General features: G+C 41.7%; 1 protein-coding gene across 1 annotated transcript; it reads right to left on the bottom strand.

Moving 5' to 3' along the window:
* Positions 1–203: 203 nt before the first annotated feature.
* SEC11C (SEC11 homolog C (S. cerevisiae)) lies at positions 204–17530 on the bottom strand. The gene is made up of 6 exons (XM_008580177.1): positions 17106–17530; positions 8460–8569; positions 5295–5444; positions 2805–2924; positions 1018–1075; positions 204–405 (listed from the first exon to the last, which is right to left on the bottom strand). The coding sequence occupies exons 1-6, from the start codon at positions 17190–17192 to the stop codon at positions 352–354; spliced, it is 579 nt and encodes a 192-aa protein (XP_008578399.1). The 5' UTR covers positions 17193–17530; the 3' UTR covers positions 204–351.
* Between the last annotated feature and the right edge of the window lie 2976 nt (positions 17531–20506).

The raw sequence follows: 20506 nt of genomic DNA, 5'->3' as shown, positions 1-20506 counted from the left end.
ATTAAGCAAAGAATTTTACTTTTGAAACTCAGACATTACAACTATATATGTGGACTATGCATGGTCCACATTAGCAGGCAAGGCCCATAAATACCCTGCCTGGTCCTTGAAGTGCTGCAGACCCTCATATTTGGTTTAGAGTGACCACCACGAGTGGCAGAGAAACTGAAGAGATTCAAATCAGAGTCCACAAAAGAAAACCATCGTTACTGACGAATCATTTATTTGGGCAAGACAAAAACATCTCCACACTGTTTCCTTTCATACAGAAAGTAGAATATTTCAAATATATTAGTTTTTCTCTTTTCAACAGAACTCATTTCAATCTGGTCCCAGGAACTGCTTCTCATTTTAGGATTCACGTTTTAGTAACACATACGCACCCATTACAGCCAAAAGAGCATACTGTAAAGAAAACACAATGGAAAATTACTGTGAGGTCTGCAAATAAATTTGGTCTATTAACGTATTCAGATGAAACCTGTTCAATACTGGGCTGAGGATAGAATCAAAAGATGACCTCTTACCCCATTCCTTGTTCTCCAAATTAGCTGTTCAATGCCCTTTTATGGTTAAAAACTCAAAGATATATTGATGGACTGAGGAGTAAACACCTGACAAACACAGTGAATGCAGTGCTTATTCCTGCGTAGGTTTCCTATTGTTTTTCAAGTGATTTTGAAAAAAATATAGATACCATTTTTGCTAAAGTTGGGAATAAGCATTACTGGGTTTATTGCACTACTTTTTAATGTTTGAAAATTTCTGCAATAAAAGGCAATAATTACATAGATGCCATTTTAGAATACACTGTGAACATAAAAGGTGAAAGTAGCTATTTTAAATAATTTAAATGTTGATAATTTAAATAATTATGTTAATTTGTAGTTTACAAATACTCTGCAGAAAAATTAATGGTAAAGCACGTTAAGAAGACTATATCTTTACAGTTGCACAAGCAAAACCTCCAATATTTAAAAAAGTAAATAAATACAAATAACACACACAAATTCCTACCTTGAATTTTGGATAGTCATTCATTATTATGGTGACCATACCAACATATGGTAAAAACCTAAATTGTGGGATAAAAGCAAGACATATATAAGTTGCTTATAATATGATGATACTATTTGAAAACACTATAAATCAACCTTAGGAAACAAATCTTCTGTGGAAATACCACTGATTCACCACTGTCTCTAATGGCTTTATTAGTAAAAAGCATCAGAGCTAATAGCCAGCACAATTTTTTAAGCAGGCACATCATTTGAGCTAGCAATGCTACTGTCTTCACTTGTTACCATTAAACTAGTTAAGCCACTTGTGCAAACCAGAATAGGCAACTTTTACAAATCTAATTCTTATTTTTTTAGGAGAAAAGTAAGATTCAGATAGCCTATATAAAAATTGCTATTAGATAAAGCTTTTAAAATAAATGGATAATTAGTTTGTAATTTAAAGAATCATCATTTTTATTTCATACTGCTTTTCAGTGTTTTAACAAACAAATTTACTGGGCAGTGAATACAAATGTGACTCCCATAACTTATACTCAAATATGATTATAATCCCGGAGAGAGACGGTTCAGAGCATAAATCAGCCAATGATTACACTGACAAAATTAATAGCAATATGTAGTCAGTTTGACCCAAGTCTCAATCATCTCTGCCAATGGGAAACAAGGTAACACACCCATAGTACCCTCCAGTCTTATATAAATAGTAGCTTCAACCCCTCTTTATCCAAAGCCTTTCACCGGAGTGTCTAGAAATACAGGATTGACTAGCTGGAAGTCCTTCTTGTCTCCCTGCAGATATTTAAGTGGAAATGCAATAGAGAAAAATGGTTAAAGTGGTAGAAAGGGGTTGTAAACCACAATCTGATTAATAAGGCTGAATTTTAGAAAATGGTAGCCTATTTCTCCAGCCTTGTGTAGCTGGTGAGAGGAAGATGAAAAACAAACAAACGACATTTCTAACAAGTGTTAAACATAAAAAGAGAGGGGAAGAATCTCGTTTTGGTTTTTTAAAAGAGGCTACATTCTTTGCTGTGTCAGTCAGAAGCAGAACTCATTGCTGGAACAAGTATGCAAAGAAGAATACTAAAAGATTTATCACAGAACTGTTTTTAGTTGTGAAAAATAGGAAATAATCTAAATGTCCACCAAAAGAGGATTAGTTAAATAAGTTATGATTTTCAATAGAACAGCATGCAGCCATTTAAAAAGATATAGATGTAGATTTGACACAAAAAGCTATTTCCGATTTCCTGTTGGGTGAAAAAAAATCAAATTCTTTAGGGTAAAATTACATATGCACACATCTGTGTAGGCACAGAAAATATCTAGGACACTCACTGAAATGTTAAACAGTGATTATCTCTGGGAGGATTTCTTGCAATTGTTATTTAAAATCTACAAATAACTAATCTCTAGGTGGGAATTTATTTTTAAACAGAATTAAACTCATGATACAGATAATATTCTTGGATTCAGTTTTAGATTTTGGGTCCTCAGGAAGTTTAAAGTTTTATTTAGTCTTCACAGTACAAACTAGAACTACTTAAAACGTACCATACTTATAATGAATGATTCTATTATTCTATAAATTCAGTGTCTTTGTTCCTAAATATTTTTCTGCTTTCTTGCTTTTTTTGTTTTCTTTCATTTTTGGTGGCTGGTCAGTACAGGGATCCGAAGTGTTGACCTTGGTGTTGTTCCAAGGCAGCGCTCTAACCAACTGAGCTGACCAGCCTTTTTCTGGTTTCTGAACCTTCCATATAACTTAACAGTTAATCTTACCCTCTTGCTCTTCCCACCACGTCCTTCTTTTCAAGCCAGTTCTGGCCTTCTTTGTATAAGCCTCTATCATCAACTTCATTATTATCTCCTTTAGTCAGAAATTTGATGTCTCCATTATCTCTGGAAAGCAAAATAATGTCCTCTCAAAAATTATTTTCAGACCAGCATTATTAAAAAATATTAGTTTACACAAGACTTTATAGTCAGACACGAGCATTTAGAAAAGCAGTCAAAGGTAACTTGACCTTCCTTTGGTCTAAGATGATTGCTTACAGAGAACCGTACAACTGAAACACAAATCTAATGACAATTTTGTAGACTTAAATTCTAAAACATTCAAGTAACCTTGACAACAAAAAGTGTGGCACAGCACAAGGGCATCAGTAAGGCAATGATTTGCTTCCAGCGTAGCACACAGTAAAGAATTACTTCTCCCCTCATATGTTCTTGGAATGAAAAAAAAAGCTAGTACCTAACTTATTGTTTAATCTGAAAACAGTATTAGTGTCATTCATCAGTGTGAAAAGTCATGTGAATAACCACTGTGCAATTATTTCAAGTACAGATCATAACGCACCAAAATGTTACTGACAATGAGCTTTCCCAGGATTACATCAGTTGTTCACCTCAAATCAGGTCAGAAGTCTGGACATGAGGCTGGTCCAACAATCTGTGTTGGATGTGAACTGTTTTCATTCTTTTTAGAGTAAAGAGGATCATATTCCTCTTTACTCTATGAACATGGTTCCAGAGCCCACAGATTTTGAGCATAAGGTCATTTAAATGCAAGTGTGCTATTAGCTGTCCTCAAACTTACTTTTTCTTGCCAACTATAGAATGTGTTAATGCATTATTTCCTTCACCACTGAGGAGAGTGGTGTAAAATCCAGTTTGCAAGGAAATAAGAATCACAAATGGCATAAAACAAGTGTGTTAAAGAGACATGTGGGATTAATTTTAATCATTCTAAACTGGTGCTCAGATAGCCTTGACACTAGAAGCACAATATTGTAGCAGTATGGAGCTATAAAGAGGGTTTTCTTTCAATAAGACAAATGAAAAATGCAATATTATAATGTGATAAAATATTAAAAACCCACAAAGATTTGAAACCACATCAAACGAGCAAGCTGATTTGCAGCCACGGTTATAAAGGAAATCATGAGGATAAAAATTCTGGTAGTCTCTCACAATTTATGCAAACTACAGCAAATAACCATCATTTCCTCAACTCGGAACAATTTTTCATCTTTAGAAATTTTTTTAGGGGCTGGCCCGGTGGCGCCCGGTGGCGCACTGCTACAGTGCGCCTCTTGGGAAGCGCGGCAGCGCTCCCACCGAGGGTTCGGATCCCACATACAGACCGGCCGCTCACTGGCTGAGTGAGGTGCGGGAGCAACACCGAGGGTTGCGATCCCGTTGCTGGTCCCGGTCCGGTACGGGCGCGACACTGAGGGTTGTGATCCGTTGCCGGTCACGAAAAAAGACAAAAAGGAAAAAAAAAAAAAGAAATTTTTTTAAATCAGGTGAGAGTACTGTCACGTTATGACTGAGCATGCTTCTTCCTCAGTAAGTTAACAAGTAGACGCCAAGTAACAAGTGTATCACAAACTGAAACTGTATTGTTCTAATGTTTAGTGTAAAATGAAATCAATATTTTAAGAACAAGTATCTTTGCGGAACACCTGAAAGCAGTAAATGGAATCTAATAAAGAAATGTATCAATAGTTACATTTCACACACACATGGGGTGAAAAATGCTCCATTATATAAAAGCACACATATGCACACCTAAACTTAATTCTTTAACTCATGCAGGTAAAAATGCTACACAAAGTTGCATAAAGGTAAATGAATAAGTAAGTATATAAAATGTAACATTTTTACTAAACATGTGAATTACTCTCTCAAGGGAACTTTATTTTTGAGCTAGAAGTAAACATTTCCGGTTCTAGAAAAGAATTTTAGTAAGTCATCACTAGCATTTAAGGGAAAGACAAGGGTGTTTGTGAAGGGAAGAATTAATGCAGGATATGCAATGACCAAATCATGGGATGAACTGGGAAAACTGCTGAGAATGCCACGTGGGCCACAGTGACATAGAGAAACAGCTAGCTTTTTTGCATTTCAGTAAATAATTCTCATATCAAAATAACCCTGTTACAATGTGACCTGATTTTCATTGAGACTTCTTCCAATAACTAATATGTTATAATATATCCTACCTTACATTTGTGCAGCAATTTAAGTTTTTAAAATACTTTCGTAAACATTAGTTTATTTAATTCTCGTAATCACCCTGTGAGTTATTGTGGGTAAAATATCATCCCTCCCATCTTACAGAATGAGGTAAGTAGCTGATCCGTCACCAGTTAGTAAATGGCAGAACTAGGAACATAATCCAGTGCTTTTACTACTTCCTAATTAACCATTAAAACTATCTGCCAAAAATTTACAAAACAATACCAAAAAGAAGTAAAGCCTCTTTACTTTTCATGAACTTTGATCACTCTGTGAACTATTGGAATGTCTCGTCCTTCAACTTTAAAAACAACTATTTCACCAGCTCTAATGGGGTCTTCCCGGAAATTTGTGAGGAACAGAAGGTCTCCCCTGTGAAAGGCCGGCTCCATGCTGCCACTAGAAAGAAACACAAAGTCACCATTAGCGTTACCCTGTGTCCACAAGGTGATAATCATAAACTTACCAGTTCCAGTTGAAACTCTTCATCAATAGTCAAGTAAGCCAAGCCTTAGGAGCTATGAAACAAGCCACGGTGGTTTCCTTTTGACCACTCAAGGTGATGACAATATGTGAAAAAGGAAACAATGTCTACCTAGATTTAAGTATGAAAAGGGCACCAGCAGGCCCCTCTACCGTCTGTATGGGGCAGAAAAAGATCCAGGAATAATGTGGACTCTCTGAAGTAAAAGCTGCCAATTTTTAACCTTAAGAAAAAGTCCTGCATCTGCAAACACATTACTATTTTCATTCAGAACTACAGACCCTTACAGCTGGTTAACACTCTAGGACCATTCGTTCCTTGTAATAGCATATCTCCAGTACCTAGAGCACTGAAATACTTGCTCAAGGAATAAGAAACAAATGAAAAAACTTAAGAAGCATGACCTGCCCTAAAGCCAAGCTGCAGGCTGGGACAGAACTTGAACCCAAGTCTTTTGCCTCCTGCAAAAGCATCCTTTCAACCAAATTCTATGAAAGCCCAATTCTAACAAATCTTAACTGGTTTTGATGTGGACCTCAATAAATAATCCCACATGATACTAGTTTAAACCCATGCTAAAAATCTTCAGTGAATTCAAAGTAAATTAAAATCTACTGGAAGCTGAAATTTAAAAATGAGAAATCATTGTGTATAAACTAATGCTTTGTGTTAATGCATGAGAAAAGAATAATATCTAGAAATACGGCATTATGTTAATGCATGAGAAAAGAATAATATCTAGAAATATGGCATTATAGGGGCCATGCAACCAAGGATGAGAGAGTAATGTCTGCTGAGCAGGAAGGAAAGGGGAGAAAGAACCAGGCTACTGAAGCCATGTGGAGCTTTAAAGGCAAAGATGGTTCCTGATGGGAGCCGCTCAAGAAGCTGGCCCCGCTTTCCCGCCAGCCCTGGAGCTCCTTGAACCTCTCAGCAGACGCAGAACGCAGCAGAGAGCAAGGCAGCGGGGACTAAGTGCCTGCTGATAGGTTTATTTTTAAATGAAACCAGTGCCACTAAGTATGCTAACAGATCCAGCATTCGAATACAGGAAGTCTGAAGTCCAAGGGGAGAGTGAGCTAGAAATAAAAAATTACTACAAGGGAAAGAAAGAGAAAACATCTGAGTAAATACAAATTTGGGAGTTTTTTGTCCCCCAACGTGGAATTTCATTTTGTCTTCTGAAACTAAAACATAATTGCTTCAGGGTTTTCTTTTAAAGAGCAACTGCTAACATGCTTAAGATAACTTCTTCATCTATGACTTCACCATCTTCACCTTCGACAAAATTCCTGAAGGCACAGTGGCAAGATGTGTATAGAAAACTGTCTTGGTCTGTGATAACAATTGGGGGACTGCAGCTAGGAAAAAAATCCGTGTACAAGTCTCAGAGGCAAGACAAGTGTACTGAAGTTCCACCGAGGGTCACTCTCACGTCCCATCGGGAGAGCAGTTCTTTTCAATGTTTCACTAACATCACCTTGTATGTACTTGCTTTCCTCATGGAAAGCAGGGGATTCCCTGAAGGCCACACATCCTTTGGGGATGTCAATGGTTTATGGAACCAAACCAAATTGCTTTAGAACTATAAAGCGTGCTTTTTTAAAAAGTCCCTAAGCACTACAGTTTCACAGCAACTTCTGTGTGCAAGTGTGTCTGTGTGATTTCAGAAGGAGAGCCAGGACATCACACATTAGTGTTGGCTCTGCCAAAAGCAATTGTGAGATGCTTGTGGCTTGGCCTCACTGGGCTCTGGTTCCTCATCTGTTAAGTGAGAGGGTCCATCTAAATTTGACATTTTAAATTCCTTCTTTTTTTAAAAAGCCTTAAAATCCTTCCTTCAAATGGAATCTTACCAGGAAATATAACCACACAAAATACATAAAAGTGTAGCTGTCACAATGGAAGCAAGGCTAAGGTGTCTAGAGTCCATGAGCTTGGCCCCCTTCTCCCTCCTAATCTGCCCACCCAGACCCCAGGGGACTCCTGGAGCACAGTGTGAACACCAATGAATTAGAGGTCCCCTCATCACTGCTGTGAGCTATGCTATCCTCAGGCTTCTAAATTATGAAAACTCTGTTATCTCTAGAAGTGTGTCCCTTGGCTAGTCACACAGGGCAGCCTGGTGAAGCGTGGACCATGACTGTAGTTCCAGGACATGGCAGCATGGTAGCAAGGCCCAGTGGAGGGCAAGGACACTGGTTTGAGAGACAACAGCCCTGGGTTCTGGCCCTGGCTCCTGCACTGGGCAGCTGTGACTCTGCCCAAGTCACCGCTACAGCCCACTGTTCCACCTGTAAAACAAAGGAGCTCTATCCCCGCCAACAGTGAGATTCAATGATCTAAGATGCACTGAACAGAGCGCATCTTGAAGCACCTGCTGGCTCCCAAACACGGTCATTTGATTTCAAATTGACTATTAAGTTTTTCCATTTGATGACTTTATGGCTGCATGAAGTTAACTACAGTATTAACTATAAACATGCTGTACTTTTATAAGCATAATGGTCTCAAGAAGATAGTAGCCATCTACAACACTATTACTGAAGAAGCTTGAAGAAATACTGAACACAGTGTAGGTACTGGGGATACACACTTCCTGCCTATTTGGTACAAAGAAAATCAAGTAACATTTTTAAATTAGTTATGTTTAAAAATCAGTTTATACACAAATAATGCATTAATACCATATTATTAAAATGTCATTTTAAGTGGATTAAATGCACTAGCATCAACATGATTAAACCTCTAAACGTCAAGATTTTTCAACAAAAGCCAGAAAAAAATGAGACATTCTCAAAACAGATATCAATAAAGAAGACTCTAATCATTTATCCGATTAAAATCTCGAAGCTTGGTTGTCATGTGGGTTTTCACTGGAAGCAATCCTGCTCCTCAGTCAGAGGCAGCTGTGTGATGGAGGGACCCACCTCAGCACCACCACGATGGGGCTCTCGCTGCCCGTGAGCACGATCAAGCCTTTCCATATCATGAGGGCGGAAGACACGATCATGGCAAAGTTTAAGACCTGGTAATAGAGCTGGAATGAAAAAGGCCAAACCAAAATGAAAACCAGCAGCAATATTCACCAATATAAGTGCTGGAGATGCACTTATAAAATAAAACACAAAAGATGCGATTTTAGGACATAAAACATTCATACAAGGTATAAAAATACAAGGTACTAATTCATACAAGGTAAAACACAAAAGATGTGATTTTAGGACATAAAACTAATTCATACAAGGTACAAGGTAGTGTTTCCACTTCTCCACAGAATGAGCTTTGCAAATGTTGTCTCTCATTAGTGAAAGAAAAGGGGAAAAAACAGAGCAATCCATGGGGCTTACTTATTAAAGCCCTGATGAGGCTGTACTTGTCCCTCTGGATTTCCCAGCACCTTAAACCCTAAAGGGTTCTGCTACTCAAGTTCTGCTACTAGAGCCTCCACTCCAGAAAGTCACGGACAAAGTTCAGTGTAGACAGCACAGGTCTAACCCTGAAAACCTGGCACGTGTAGTGTGGATTCACCTAGAATTACCCTTTAGCCCCATGACCAGACATCCTCAAACAGAAACTTCAGAGGACTACAGACTGAGCAATGAGTCCATTCTGCATCTGAAAATTACATTTTAAAGTGAATAAAAACTTGCAACACCTGGATGTTTACATTTTCTATAAATGTTTTAAAAGGTGAACAACAAATACTCAGTCAAGAATACAGATGAGAGGGTCACACAAATCAGTGCATAATGGCTAAGTTCCCTTAGCTCAGACAGGGGCTTTCAGCAAACCTCGCCCCACTTCCAAGCACTGCCTTGAGACCCGCAGGCTCGCCCTCACTCCCTCCCTGAACTGCACCTGCTCAAGCACAGTCTGCCTTGCTGACAGCTGCTTGCCAACCCCTGGGGGCAAAGAGGCAAAGCAACACCTGCCTCCAGCCTAACACCCTGTCAGGCTGGAGCTGAATCATCAGCCTGAATGCCTACCATCCCCCAGAGGCTGCAGGGACTAAAGCCACCCTGCCTGGTACTACTCCAAATGTAAGCCCCCCAGGGCACTGCCCTTGCTGCCTCTGGGAAGGCTCCCTACTTTGGTTCCTGCCCCAGTGTTCCTCTTCACAGCCCCTGCACTTGTGGAGGTGACATGAGGAGCCATGTGGATGGCCCATCCAACACTCAGCTGTCTCAACTCCTGGACCTCATCTCCAGCGACCTCTTCCCTCCACCTGGACCATCCACTCTCAGTGACACTGGTGTGAAACGGCTCTATCCCCACCTCTCCAATTCAATTATCCCTTCTACCTTGTCGCAGAGGCCTGTCCTTCTGGCACCCGGGCTCATCCACACATTAGGACTCTTGATCCTTCAGGACCTCCACCCCTCACGTGTCTTTCTATTCTTGGCATGCAATCTGCAAAGTCCCCCATAGCGTAGCACCCATATCCTCCCCAGGCCTGACAGCCCTCACTCCAAAGACCTTCTGTTACCCTTCCATGGAATAAACTTCCAGGCCTCTACCTGGGAGGGGAAGACTGCTGAGTGGTGTGGGGAAGATAGCTAGGGACTGCATTGCTTTTGAGCTTTTTCACCCGTCTCACTTATTTTAGCCCTATCTTCCCTTCACCTCCAGTGCTGGAGACACCTGTTACTGCTAATTCTTTTTTTTTTTGGGGGGGGGGGGGCAACTGGCATATACAGGGATCCAAACCCTTGACCTTGGTGTTACAATTGCAACTGCCAATTCTTGGAGTTTTTGAGGATCCTGCAGCATAAATAGTGAAGGAGTGTTCCTCAGCTTCCCCACTGCCACTGAGGATTCTGGCTTTCTCAGACTATGTCAGTTCCATTCTTTCATCTGTTTTCTGCTTCTAGTATTTGTTTGATCTTTTTTTCCCTTCCTACACTCTTGGAGTAACTTTTTTGGGGGGGGGGGGGGCAACTGGCATATACAGGGATCCAAACCCTTGACCTTGGTGTTACAATTGCAACTGCCAATTCTTGGAGTTTTTGAGGATCCTGCAGCATAAATAGTGAAGGAGTGTTCCTCAGCTTCCCCACTGCCACTGAGGATTCTGGCTTTCTCAGACTATGTCAGTTCCATTCTTTCATCTGTTTTCTGCTTCTAGTATTTGTTTGATCTTTTTTTCCCTTCCTACACTCTTGGAGTAACTGCTGACTTTGTTAGTAAAGAGATTTTAGTGGTGTTTCAGAGGAAGTGAAATTAGAAAGGTTACATCCCATCTTAGCTACCTATCAGCTTACCCTACCAGCCTTCTAGAACATCCTTTTGAAGTGAGTTTGGAACTAGGACTCAGATCACATGGCTCTGGACAACATTATTCTCCTCAAATATCCAAATTTAATTTAAACTGAAACAGAATGTAGGAGCGGGGACTCTACTGGGCATTGAACACAGTTTAAGATGCAGTTTTGAACACAGTTTGAAATACAGCAAAATACAGCTTTTAAAATGCACAAGGTCCGGAGAAATGGTCCTGAGGATACTCAGGAAGTCCTAATAGGGCTGTGCCAGTCATTTTACAGGGTTCCGACTTCTGAGAGTATAGACTGTCCTCTATAGCAGTGGCTTTCAAATGTCAGCAGGCACTAAAATCAGCTGGTGGACCTGAGAACCGCATTTCCAACAAGTTCCCTGGTGCTGCGGAAGCTGCTGGTCTGGGACCATTGGTTCTCAACCTGGTTGCACATTAGAATCACCTGGGAAGCCTAGACCAACCGAGTCGATGGGAGGGGAAGGGTGCCAGCATCCATGCTTCATGCACAGCTCGCTGGGTGGTTGTGATGCTCAGTGAAAGATGAACCCTGCTCTATACCCTCTCCTTCCCATCGGCTTAAGTCTCTCCCACCTTAAACGCCTCCTCCACCACACACCCTCCAGCTTTTTTTTTTTTTTTTTTTTCTTTTTTTTTTTTTTTTACTGACCGGTAACGGGATCGCAACCCTCGGTGTTGCGCCCGCCCCGCGCTCAGCCAGTGAGTGGGAACCGGTCTCCACATGGGATCCGAACCCTCGGCGGGGGCGCCGCTGCGCTCCCAAGCGGCGCACTCTCCAGTGCACCACCGGGCCAGCCCGCACTCTCCAGCTTTTACACTCTTCTCCTTCACAGCCAACCTTCTCAAAAGAGCTTCTACCCTGGTTTCTCCCTTCTTCACTGTCTATATTCATTCCTCAACCTACTTAATCAGTCACCATGGTCACTGAATCCAAGGGACAATTGTCAGTCCTCACCTTGCTTGACTTTCTGGCAGCTTCCAACACGGACTATCATTTCTCCAAACCTTCTGCCCCTGGCTTCCAGGATGGCACATGTCCACCCCTGCCTACTTTCTTTTTTGTCTTCCTGACAGTCCTCCCCTTTACCTGAACCTTCAAATGCTGATATTGGCACCATCATGCTAACTACTCCCAATACTGAGATTTCCAACTGCCTACCTGACATTGCCACATGGATGTCATTAAATGCACCTCAAACTCAACATGTCAAAACTGAACATATCTTCTCCTAAAAGCTCTCCCTGCTAGGGATTCCTGTCTCAATAAATAGCATTACTATCCACTCAGTTGTCTGGAGCCACCATCTGGCCATTTATTCTACACATTCTATCATCTAAACATTTCTGGAATTTGTTCAGTTTTCTCTATACCCATTGCCACCACTCTCATCAAGTCACCAACAGAGCCCACTGGGCCACTGCAAGAGCCTCCTAATGGTCTCCTGATGTACGTACATGCCTCTCCCAATCCAGTCTCCACGCTTCACTCAGTGCTTGCTTTTAGCGCACATGTAATCATCTGGTCACATTTACGTCCACTCCAGGGCCTCGCCCCAGCTATTTCTTCTGCCCAGAAGGCTCCTTCCCTGGACCCCTCAGCATACTTAACACTCACTCATCTTTAAGTCACACTTTAAACGTTAGTGCCCAAAGGAAGCCTGCCCTGATCTGGCAGAACAGGAGTCAGCAAACTGTGTGAATAAAGGGCCAGATAGTAAATTATTTTATGTTTATGGGCCACATGGTCTATGTCAAAACCACTCAACTCTGCCAATGTATCAGGAAAGCAGTCAGAGACAGTATGCAAAAGAATAAATATGGCTGTGTTCCAATAAAACTTTATTTATAAAAACAGGTGGTGTGTTGGAGTTTGCCAACCTCTGCTGTAGGCCAGCCTAGACCATCCTGTAATATATTCTCACAGCATCCTGTACCTCTTTATAGCATCCATCACCATCATAATTATGCATGTAATTATTCAGTGTGTCTCACACTAGACTGTAAGTTCCACAAAGGCAAGGATCATTTTGGCCTTGTTCATAGCTGTATCCCCAGTGTTCAACACAGGTCTGGCAAAAAGTAAGTACTCAATTTGTTGAATAAACAATGTTAAAATAAACATCTTTAATACATGGTGAGTGCAAATAAACCAGCAGTAGAAAAATAATAAAATTTCAACAAAAAAGAGGCAAAAGCTTAAAACTATAATTTTCCAAAGAAAAGTGGCAAATAAACATTTAAAATGTTCAAACCAATAATCCTCCCCCCAACCTCCCCACTACCCTTTATTTTTGCCTTGCAAATTCAAAGTTTGTGTGTGTGTGTGTGTGTGTGTGTGTTTAATGCTAACACTCATGCTGACAAGAGCACACTGTGGTGGAAACGTAAGTTGATATAGCCGTTCTGAAAGCAATCTGACATTAGCATCAAGAGGTTACTCTTGGCCCAGTAATCCTACTTCTAGGAAATCAGTCTAAAATAAAAGCAGACGGGCAATTATAGCCCAAAGATAGTTATCATAGTCTTAATTCTAATAACGTCGAGAAGGAAACAAATGAGCAACATCAGAGACATGACTGAGGAGAAAATGGCATATTACTTCACTATCTAAAACGATGCGTAAAGAACGTTAATGACATGACCAAACTCTTAAAATGTGTTGAGTGAAAGAAGTGAGCTGCAGTAGGTTCTCAACAAACTACAAAACAAACGGTTCATAAAACAAGCACAAGGAGGTGCCTCGACACACTGGCAGAGGCTATCTTAGGACAGTGGAATTATGAGTCATTGAATCTTCCCCTTTAAACTACTATCCATTACTTAAAATTCCTCTAATGAGCATGGATTAATTCTAAACTCGAGGGGGGAAAAGTTTAAAGGAAGTGCAATTTGACAGAACATTATATGGCCATTAAAATAATAATTTTGAAAAGTGTGACAAAACATGAAAACGTATTTCGATATGCTGTAAGGTAGGAAAAGCAGAGCTCAAAATGTCTTTTGATAAGATTACAACTATGTGAAAATATGTAATCTGAGGCAATTATGAAGGATACAACTGAAAGTGGGGACATAAAAAGTGAATTAAAATAATGTGTTTTGGTGACATCAATGAAAATAGGAAAATAAACATAACTCAATATTAAAGTTACACACCATTTTTTAACTACTTGGCTACTATGTCAATAGCAAATTATGAAACTATCATTCTATTCCCAGGACAGCAAAACAGGAAACCAGAGTGCTAAGAGGACACTGCTAAAGTGTGGGGCAGCAATATGTTAAACCGTTGCTTCCGAGGTAAAATCAGCCTTGCAACTCACTCAGTATAAAGCAGAAGTTGCTCACTGGAGTTCTCATTCAAAAACTTTCCTACCTTCTCTGCTAGACTTCAAGTATTTGATAAAGAAAAAAAGGAAAATCCTGTCCTATGCTACAGTATGGATGAAACTTGAGGACATTATGCCAAGTGAAATAAGCCAGTCGCAGAAGGAGAAATACCATGTGATTCCACTCTTCTGAAGCATCTAAAGCAGTCAAACTCAGAAGCAGAAAGTAAAATGCTGGTTGCCAAGGGCTGGGGGGAGGAGGAAACGGGAGTTGCTGTTCAATGGGGACAGGGTTTCATACAAGATGAAAAAGTTCTAAAGAACTTTTTACTGTACAACATTATGCTTATTGTTAACAATATTATGTTGTACACTTAAAAATGTGTTCAGAGGGTAGATTTCATGTTATGTTTTTTGCCACCATAAAAAAAAGCATTTCAGACATTTCAGAATGCAAGTGAGAGTGACACTATTAAAGGAAAAATCTCTGGAAAAAAAAGAGTTTGATAAATAACTGTTTTTTCATTATGAATTACAGATCTGATTAGGAAACCCCAAACCATGGTTTTAAACAAAGATGGCCATTTTTAGACAGGTTTTCAAACCATCAGGCTCCCCCCTGATAAAAACAAATTATAATATCTGTCACTTATCTAATACGAGTAAAGACCTCAAACCAAAAATATATTTTCTATGCTTGAAAAATTAATCGAGAAGAAATAAAATCACTTCCTCAAAAATACTTCCTTTGAGCAAGACATCTATATGCTATGGAAATGGCCAATACACAAAAATCTAATAAACTAACTTCGAAACCAGAGAACACACTTCCAATACCTTACCTTTAAGAGACCTACTAATCTGAATCTAGGTTTGAAATTCTGAAATCTAGAAACATAATTTTGATTGAACTACTGAAAAACTGAATGGGATCTAAAAAATACACCACCATGTTTCACTGGTGCCTTTTGTTGTTGATCTTTGCCTACCAACTCTGTACACTAGACACTGAACTGCCCCGACAGAGTTTAGAAGTAAGTCCACACTCAGTCACCATCAACCAAAGATGAAATAGCCAACGTCTAAGAGTTTTAAGCGACCATTGTAGATCAGATATTCTGGCTGACAGAGCAGTGGCAGCAATGCCAGCAGCTGTACTTCTTCCTCCCTTCCTCAATGCACAAAGAGCCCTTGTCTTCATGTGGCTCTTGCCTTAATTAATGGTAAGCAGAGGCAGCAGAGAAAGGAAGTCCTGCTTCCAAGATTGGTGGTGCATGCAAGTCTTGACAGGGTGTCATAGAATGCTATTTTGGAGGGAAAAAGAAAAAGAAACAAACAAACGGACAAAGCTTTAAAAAAAAAACTACGAAGTACCAGGAGGCAGTAGATTTGAGCTCCTGAATTTTAATTAGAAGACTAACAAAACAGTCAATGCAGCCAGCTACTGACAGGCCTTATCACTGACAGTGGAAACACACAGATCTTTCAAAGGTCAAATTGATATACTCATCAGAAGGCCTTTTCTGATAGTCTGCAATTAGAACCATCCATAATCAATACCAATTTTAGAGACATTAAAAAAAAAAAAAAAAACCTAGCCAATAAGTCTACATTTTTAAATAAAGCTCTATTTCCTGGAGGATTTTCACGTGAACAGCATCAATGCTCAAGACATTAACTCTTGGTTTTTCAAGTGAGTGACAGTCTCTACTCCAACTCACTTTAATCACAGAAACTCATAGGCGCTCATTCAGCTATGCACACCTATATACAACCAGATCCTAAACGCAGTTCATGAAATCCAAGTCACGAAACTCTCCCACACTACTGCACTAGTCTGAGATTCTATATGGAAAAAGAAAAGAAACCCATATGCCCAAAGGAGTAAGCTGTGCCCTGCCATGGGTATCAACCCACACCTCAATATAATGGAACAAATGAAAACAGATCCACCAAAATCATAAGAATTAATACCATTTTCAAAGACAACCCCCCGGTAGGAAGATCCCATTTTTCTTGCACAATTTATTATTAAAAGTAATAATAGTATTGGTATCCATTATGATATTTGGGCCCTACTGGTCCCCCGAACTCTCTATCCCAAAGCTTAAACAATTGCATTTTTCCTGAGAGGGCTTCCTTTCCAGTCCCTACTCACGCTTGCCTTACATTGAAGAGATAAGGACCCAAAGACTGTGACTATGGCCAATAACTGGCTAAGGAGAGAGCAAGAGGGAAGTTTTCCTCTGAGGTCCTCTCACAGAGTACTGAGAAATCAACCCCAGCTGCCCAAAGACCCCATCCTGACGGCCTCTTACATTCATGGTGCAGCCAGAATGATGGAATCTGAGAAGTTAGAGACGACTTCTGGAATCCCTTCTGGAACACTGGTTCAGCCCACAATGATTGAGCACCACTTGTGAGGTCTCTAGTCACAAGAAGCATTATTTAGTCCCGACACATAGTGGGGGGGATAACTGCGCAGGTTGGGAAGAAAGTGCTCTGACAAGCACCACTCCCACTGTCAGAAAGTTCTTCCCTTTCGCCTGCCTTTCTGCCACTTCCTCCCGAGAGCAGTCAGGCCTGTGGAGCCCCAGAGGGAAATCTGTTCCCTCTTCACCGGGTGGTCCTTTAAATACGCGCAGACAGCTGTCACTCACGCTCGACTCATCTCTCCTCGCTTTCTCAACCACATGTGACATCCATGGCGTGTGGTTTCTATTCTCTTCCCCTTCCTGGTCACCCTCTAAATGTGCTCTTGTCAGTGCAAGAAAGCACACACACATGCCCACACGTGGGTCTGGGAGGATTTGAACCTGGGGCCTCTGAGAGCCCGACGTGGGAGTCACTGGAAGCTGCCCTTGCCGGAGCCCTACCCGGTAAACCCCGACTCTCCGCAGCCACAGCCGGTCCGGGTCCCCGAGCGCGCCCCCCACCCGGGACTCCGTTACCTGGCGCTTGTTCATCTTCCTCAGGTCCCCGAAGATGTCCAAGCCGGACGCGGGGAGATGCGTCCCCACGGCGCCCGCCCGTACCATGGCCGGGTCTCTGGGGGCCGAGGCGGCCCGCCGGCTCCCGGTGTCACACACAGCCGCGGAGCACCTGCCCGGCCCCCGCCCACCGGACCCGCGTCCCTGCGGGCCACGTGACCGGCGACTCGCTCGGGCGTCTGGGAATCATAGTCCTGTGCGACTTGGTCACCAGTACGCCTAGAAGGAACCGGGAGGAAGAAAACTACCACTCCCAGAATGCCGAGAGGCGAGCGCCTCGGCCAGTGAAGACCCAGGGCTCCGTGAAAGGGCAGCGACAGGGTTCCGGAGCCTCGTCCGACGCTTCGGAGGGAACCTGTGGCAGCGGGCGACACTGCGTATCTCAGGGGCAACTCGGGGAAGTGCCTACTCAAGAGGAACTGAATTCCCCAAGACTCTGGTCAGGCGCCAAAAGGACACCTAAAGCTCCCACGCAGTCACCTAGCCGTGTATCTTGGCCATTGGATGACTGCGGCAAAGGAGGCGGGGATTCTATTCTGGGGGCGGGCTGAGCTCGGTCGGGGCGGGGCCTAAAGATAGACATAACGGGTGGGCGGGACTTGGCAGAGGAGGGACTTTTGACGCTCCGAGTTCCGTGCCCTGAAGTAGACTTGAAAGCAGGGAAGATCTTTAAATATCTTGACCACAGTCGTGTCCTAACGGATATTAATTGAATGGAAAATAACCACCTAGGGCCGGCCAGTGAGCTCGGTTGATTAGAGCGTGGTGCTGATAACAAGAAGGTCAAGGGTTCGATTCCTGTACTGGCTGGCCAGAAAAAGAGAAAAAAAACCCCACCTAATCTTACACACGAGGAAGGACAGACCCAGAAAGGTTCAATGACATGGCCAAGGTTAAGTGACAGAGTCTAGAATAGAAGTCAAATTTTAAAATTCCAAGTCCTGGATTGCCACAGTCCTGATCCTAGATTACCTTTGGTTCATTCACACACTCATTTATGCTTTATTTATCTCCTTCATTTATTCACATATTTTTATGGAGCACCTACTATGCACCTGGCCTTGTTCTAGGCACTCAAGAAACATCAATGAACAAAACAAGCAAAGATCCTTGCCCTCATGAAGCTTACATCCCCCCAGGGGAAGACATAATACATGAGAAAATGATACAGTACCTAAAGGGCGGTGGTGCTGTAGAAACAAGAAAAACAGATAAATTGTATAGGGAGCTTTGGGGGTAGGGAGCACATTGCTTCTTAAAATATGCCAGAAGCTGACTTAACATGATGTTAATGAAAGACAAGCTTTGGAACCCTTCACTTGCAAAGGCCCTTCCCAAGGCCTGGGAGAAACATGGCCATGGAGTTTCATGAAATTTTCAAAAGCAAGATATTCATATTACTACTGGTTAAGACTCCTGTTTCTTTGCATTCCAACTGTCCTTCCATCACACTTTCCCTTCTGTTGGAGGGAAAAGGAGTACTTGTGGGATACAGCTAAGGAAAAGTTGAGTTGTAGATACATTTAGTTTGGGTTTAGTGGGTATATGTATGTGGTTTATGGCCACTTCCTGCCATCTTGGTATAGGAATGGCTTCTAGAAATACTGCCATCCACTGTGCCAACTCATTGTCAAAATCATGGCAGAAAGTTGTACTACAGGTGGCATCTGATATGAGGGTGTCCCACAGCACCTGGCCTCGGAAGCATGAGATTAGGAAAGGAGAAACAAGGTTTGAAGCTAGTCTGTATAAACTTCTTCCAAACATCAGATGTATAACATTTTAAGAGGAAGACACAGTTCTCATCAGCACACAGGAAGATACAATGATAGTTCAAACTATCACTAATAGTTGCAGCAACTAAGGTGGTAGCACTGAAGGTGTTTAAACGTGTTCGTATTTTGTGTATATTTTGAAGAGAGAGTCCTCAGGATTTTTTGAAAGAATGGATATAGGGTATGAGGGAAGAAAAGAGGTTGAGACTGATGCTGGGGTTCTTAGCCTGAGGAACTGGAAGGGTGGAGTTGCCCTCAACTGAGATGAGGAGAGCTGTGGGTGGAAAAGGTTTGTAAGCAAAGAGTAGGAGTAGAGAACGCTGTGACCAAGAAACCTAGGACCCAGCTTTTATCGGTCCATATCCTCAAGTCAAATCCCTTGGACCTAGCCTCCATGCTTGGGGTGAGCATTGGGTGAGGAGCAATAGAGAAAAACATGGGGTAGAACCCCCCACGTACTGTCCAATTTTGGACTATTTGATTAATTTCCATGAACTCTTTTCCTCACCCACTAAACAAAGACTATATTTGTTACAGCCACTTGGAAGACAGTTTGGCAGTTTCCGACAAAACTAAGCATACGGTCACCATACAATCCAGCAATCACAATCCTTGGTATTTACCCAAATGAGCTGAAAGCTTATGTCCTCACAAAAGCCTGTCCATGGATGTTTATAGCAGCTTTATTCATAATTGCCAACACATGGAAGCAACCAAGATGTTCTTCAGTGATGAATGGATAAATAAGCTGTGGTACATCCAGACAATGGAATATTATTCAGTGCTAAAAAGAAATGAACTACCAAGCCATAAAAAGACATGGTGGAAAATTAAATACATGTTACTTTCAAACTGCACTGGCCTGCACAGAGCCGTTGTCACCTAGACCCTACTGAGATGCCTTCCTCCCTTCTAATTTGTCACTGATATGCAGTGTGTTTGTTTTCTAGGGTTTCCATAAAAAATATGCCACAGGATGGGTGGCTTAAAACAACAGAACTTTGTTTTCTCACATTGCTGGAGGCTAGAAGTCCAAAATCAAGGTCTTTGCAGAGCCATGCCTCCTCTGAAGCCTTTAGGGAAGGATCCTTCCTTGCTCTTCCAGCTTCTGGTAGCCCCAGCATTCCTTGGCTTCTACAACATGACTCCAATCCCTGCCTCCTTTGTCCTATGGCCATCTTCCCCAATGTCCGTGTCTCTTCTTCTCTTTTTATCAGGATAACAGGCATATTGGATTTAGGAGCCACCCTATTCCCATACGACCTCCTCTTAACTTGATTACATCTCCAAAGAAAGGTCCTATATCCACATAAGGTCACATTTGCAGGTACCAGGGGTTAAGACTTGAAAATGTCTTCTGGGGGGACATAATTCAACCCACAACATGCAGTCTGTGTACTGGAGTAACAGTTAAGCAGAGTGCTTTAGAGTCTAGGCTCTGGCATAGGACAGTCTCGGGTGCAAATTCATATTCTAAACCTTACTAGCTGTGTGGCCCTGAGTAAGGTACCTTCTGTGCCTCAGTTTTCTCATCTGTAAACTGAAGACAGTGATAATGGTTACACCTACTTCATGGGAGTATTGTTA

The sequence above is a fragment of the Galeopterus variegatus genome, unplaced genomic scaffold (assembly GCF_000696425.1).
Source record: "Galeopterus variegatus unplaced genomic scaffold, G_variegatus-3.0.2 Scaffold2042, whole genome shotgun sequence".
In the NCBI taxonomy this organism is placed as follows: Eukaryota; Metazoa; Chordata; class Mammalia; order Dermoptera; family Cynocephalidae; genus Galeopterus; species Galeopterus variegatus.
The sequence above is the reverse complement of the archived record's forward strand: the minus strand, read 5'-3'. Positions and strand labels throughout refer to the sequence as shown.

Coding starts and splice junctions, on each gene's coding strand:
- SEC11C (XM_008580177.1), bottom strand. CDS start 17,192: ATGGTACGGGCGGGCGCCGTGGGGACGCATCTCCCCGCGTCCGGCTTG. Junction 8,570..17,105: donor GGAAGATGAACAAGCGCCAG/GTAACGGAGTCC, acceptor TTTTCATTCCAG/CTCTATTACCAGGTCTTAAA. Junction 2,925..5,294: donor GTGATCAAAGTTCATGAAAA/GTAAAGAGGCTT, acceptor TTTGCTTTCCAG/AGATAATGGAGACATCAAAT.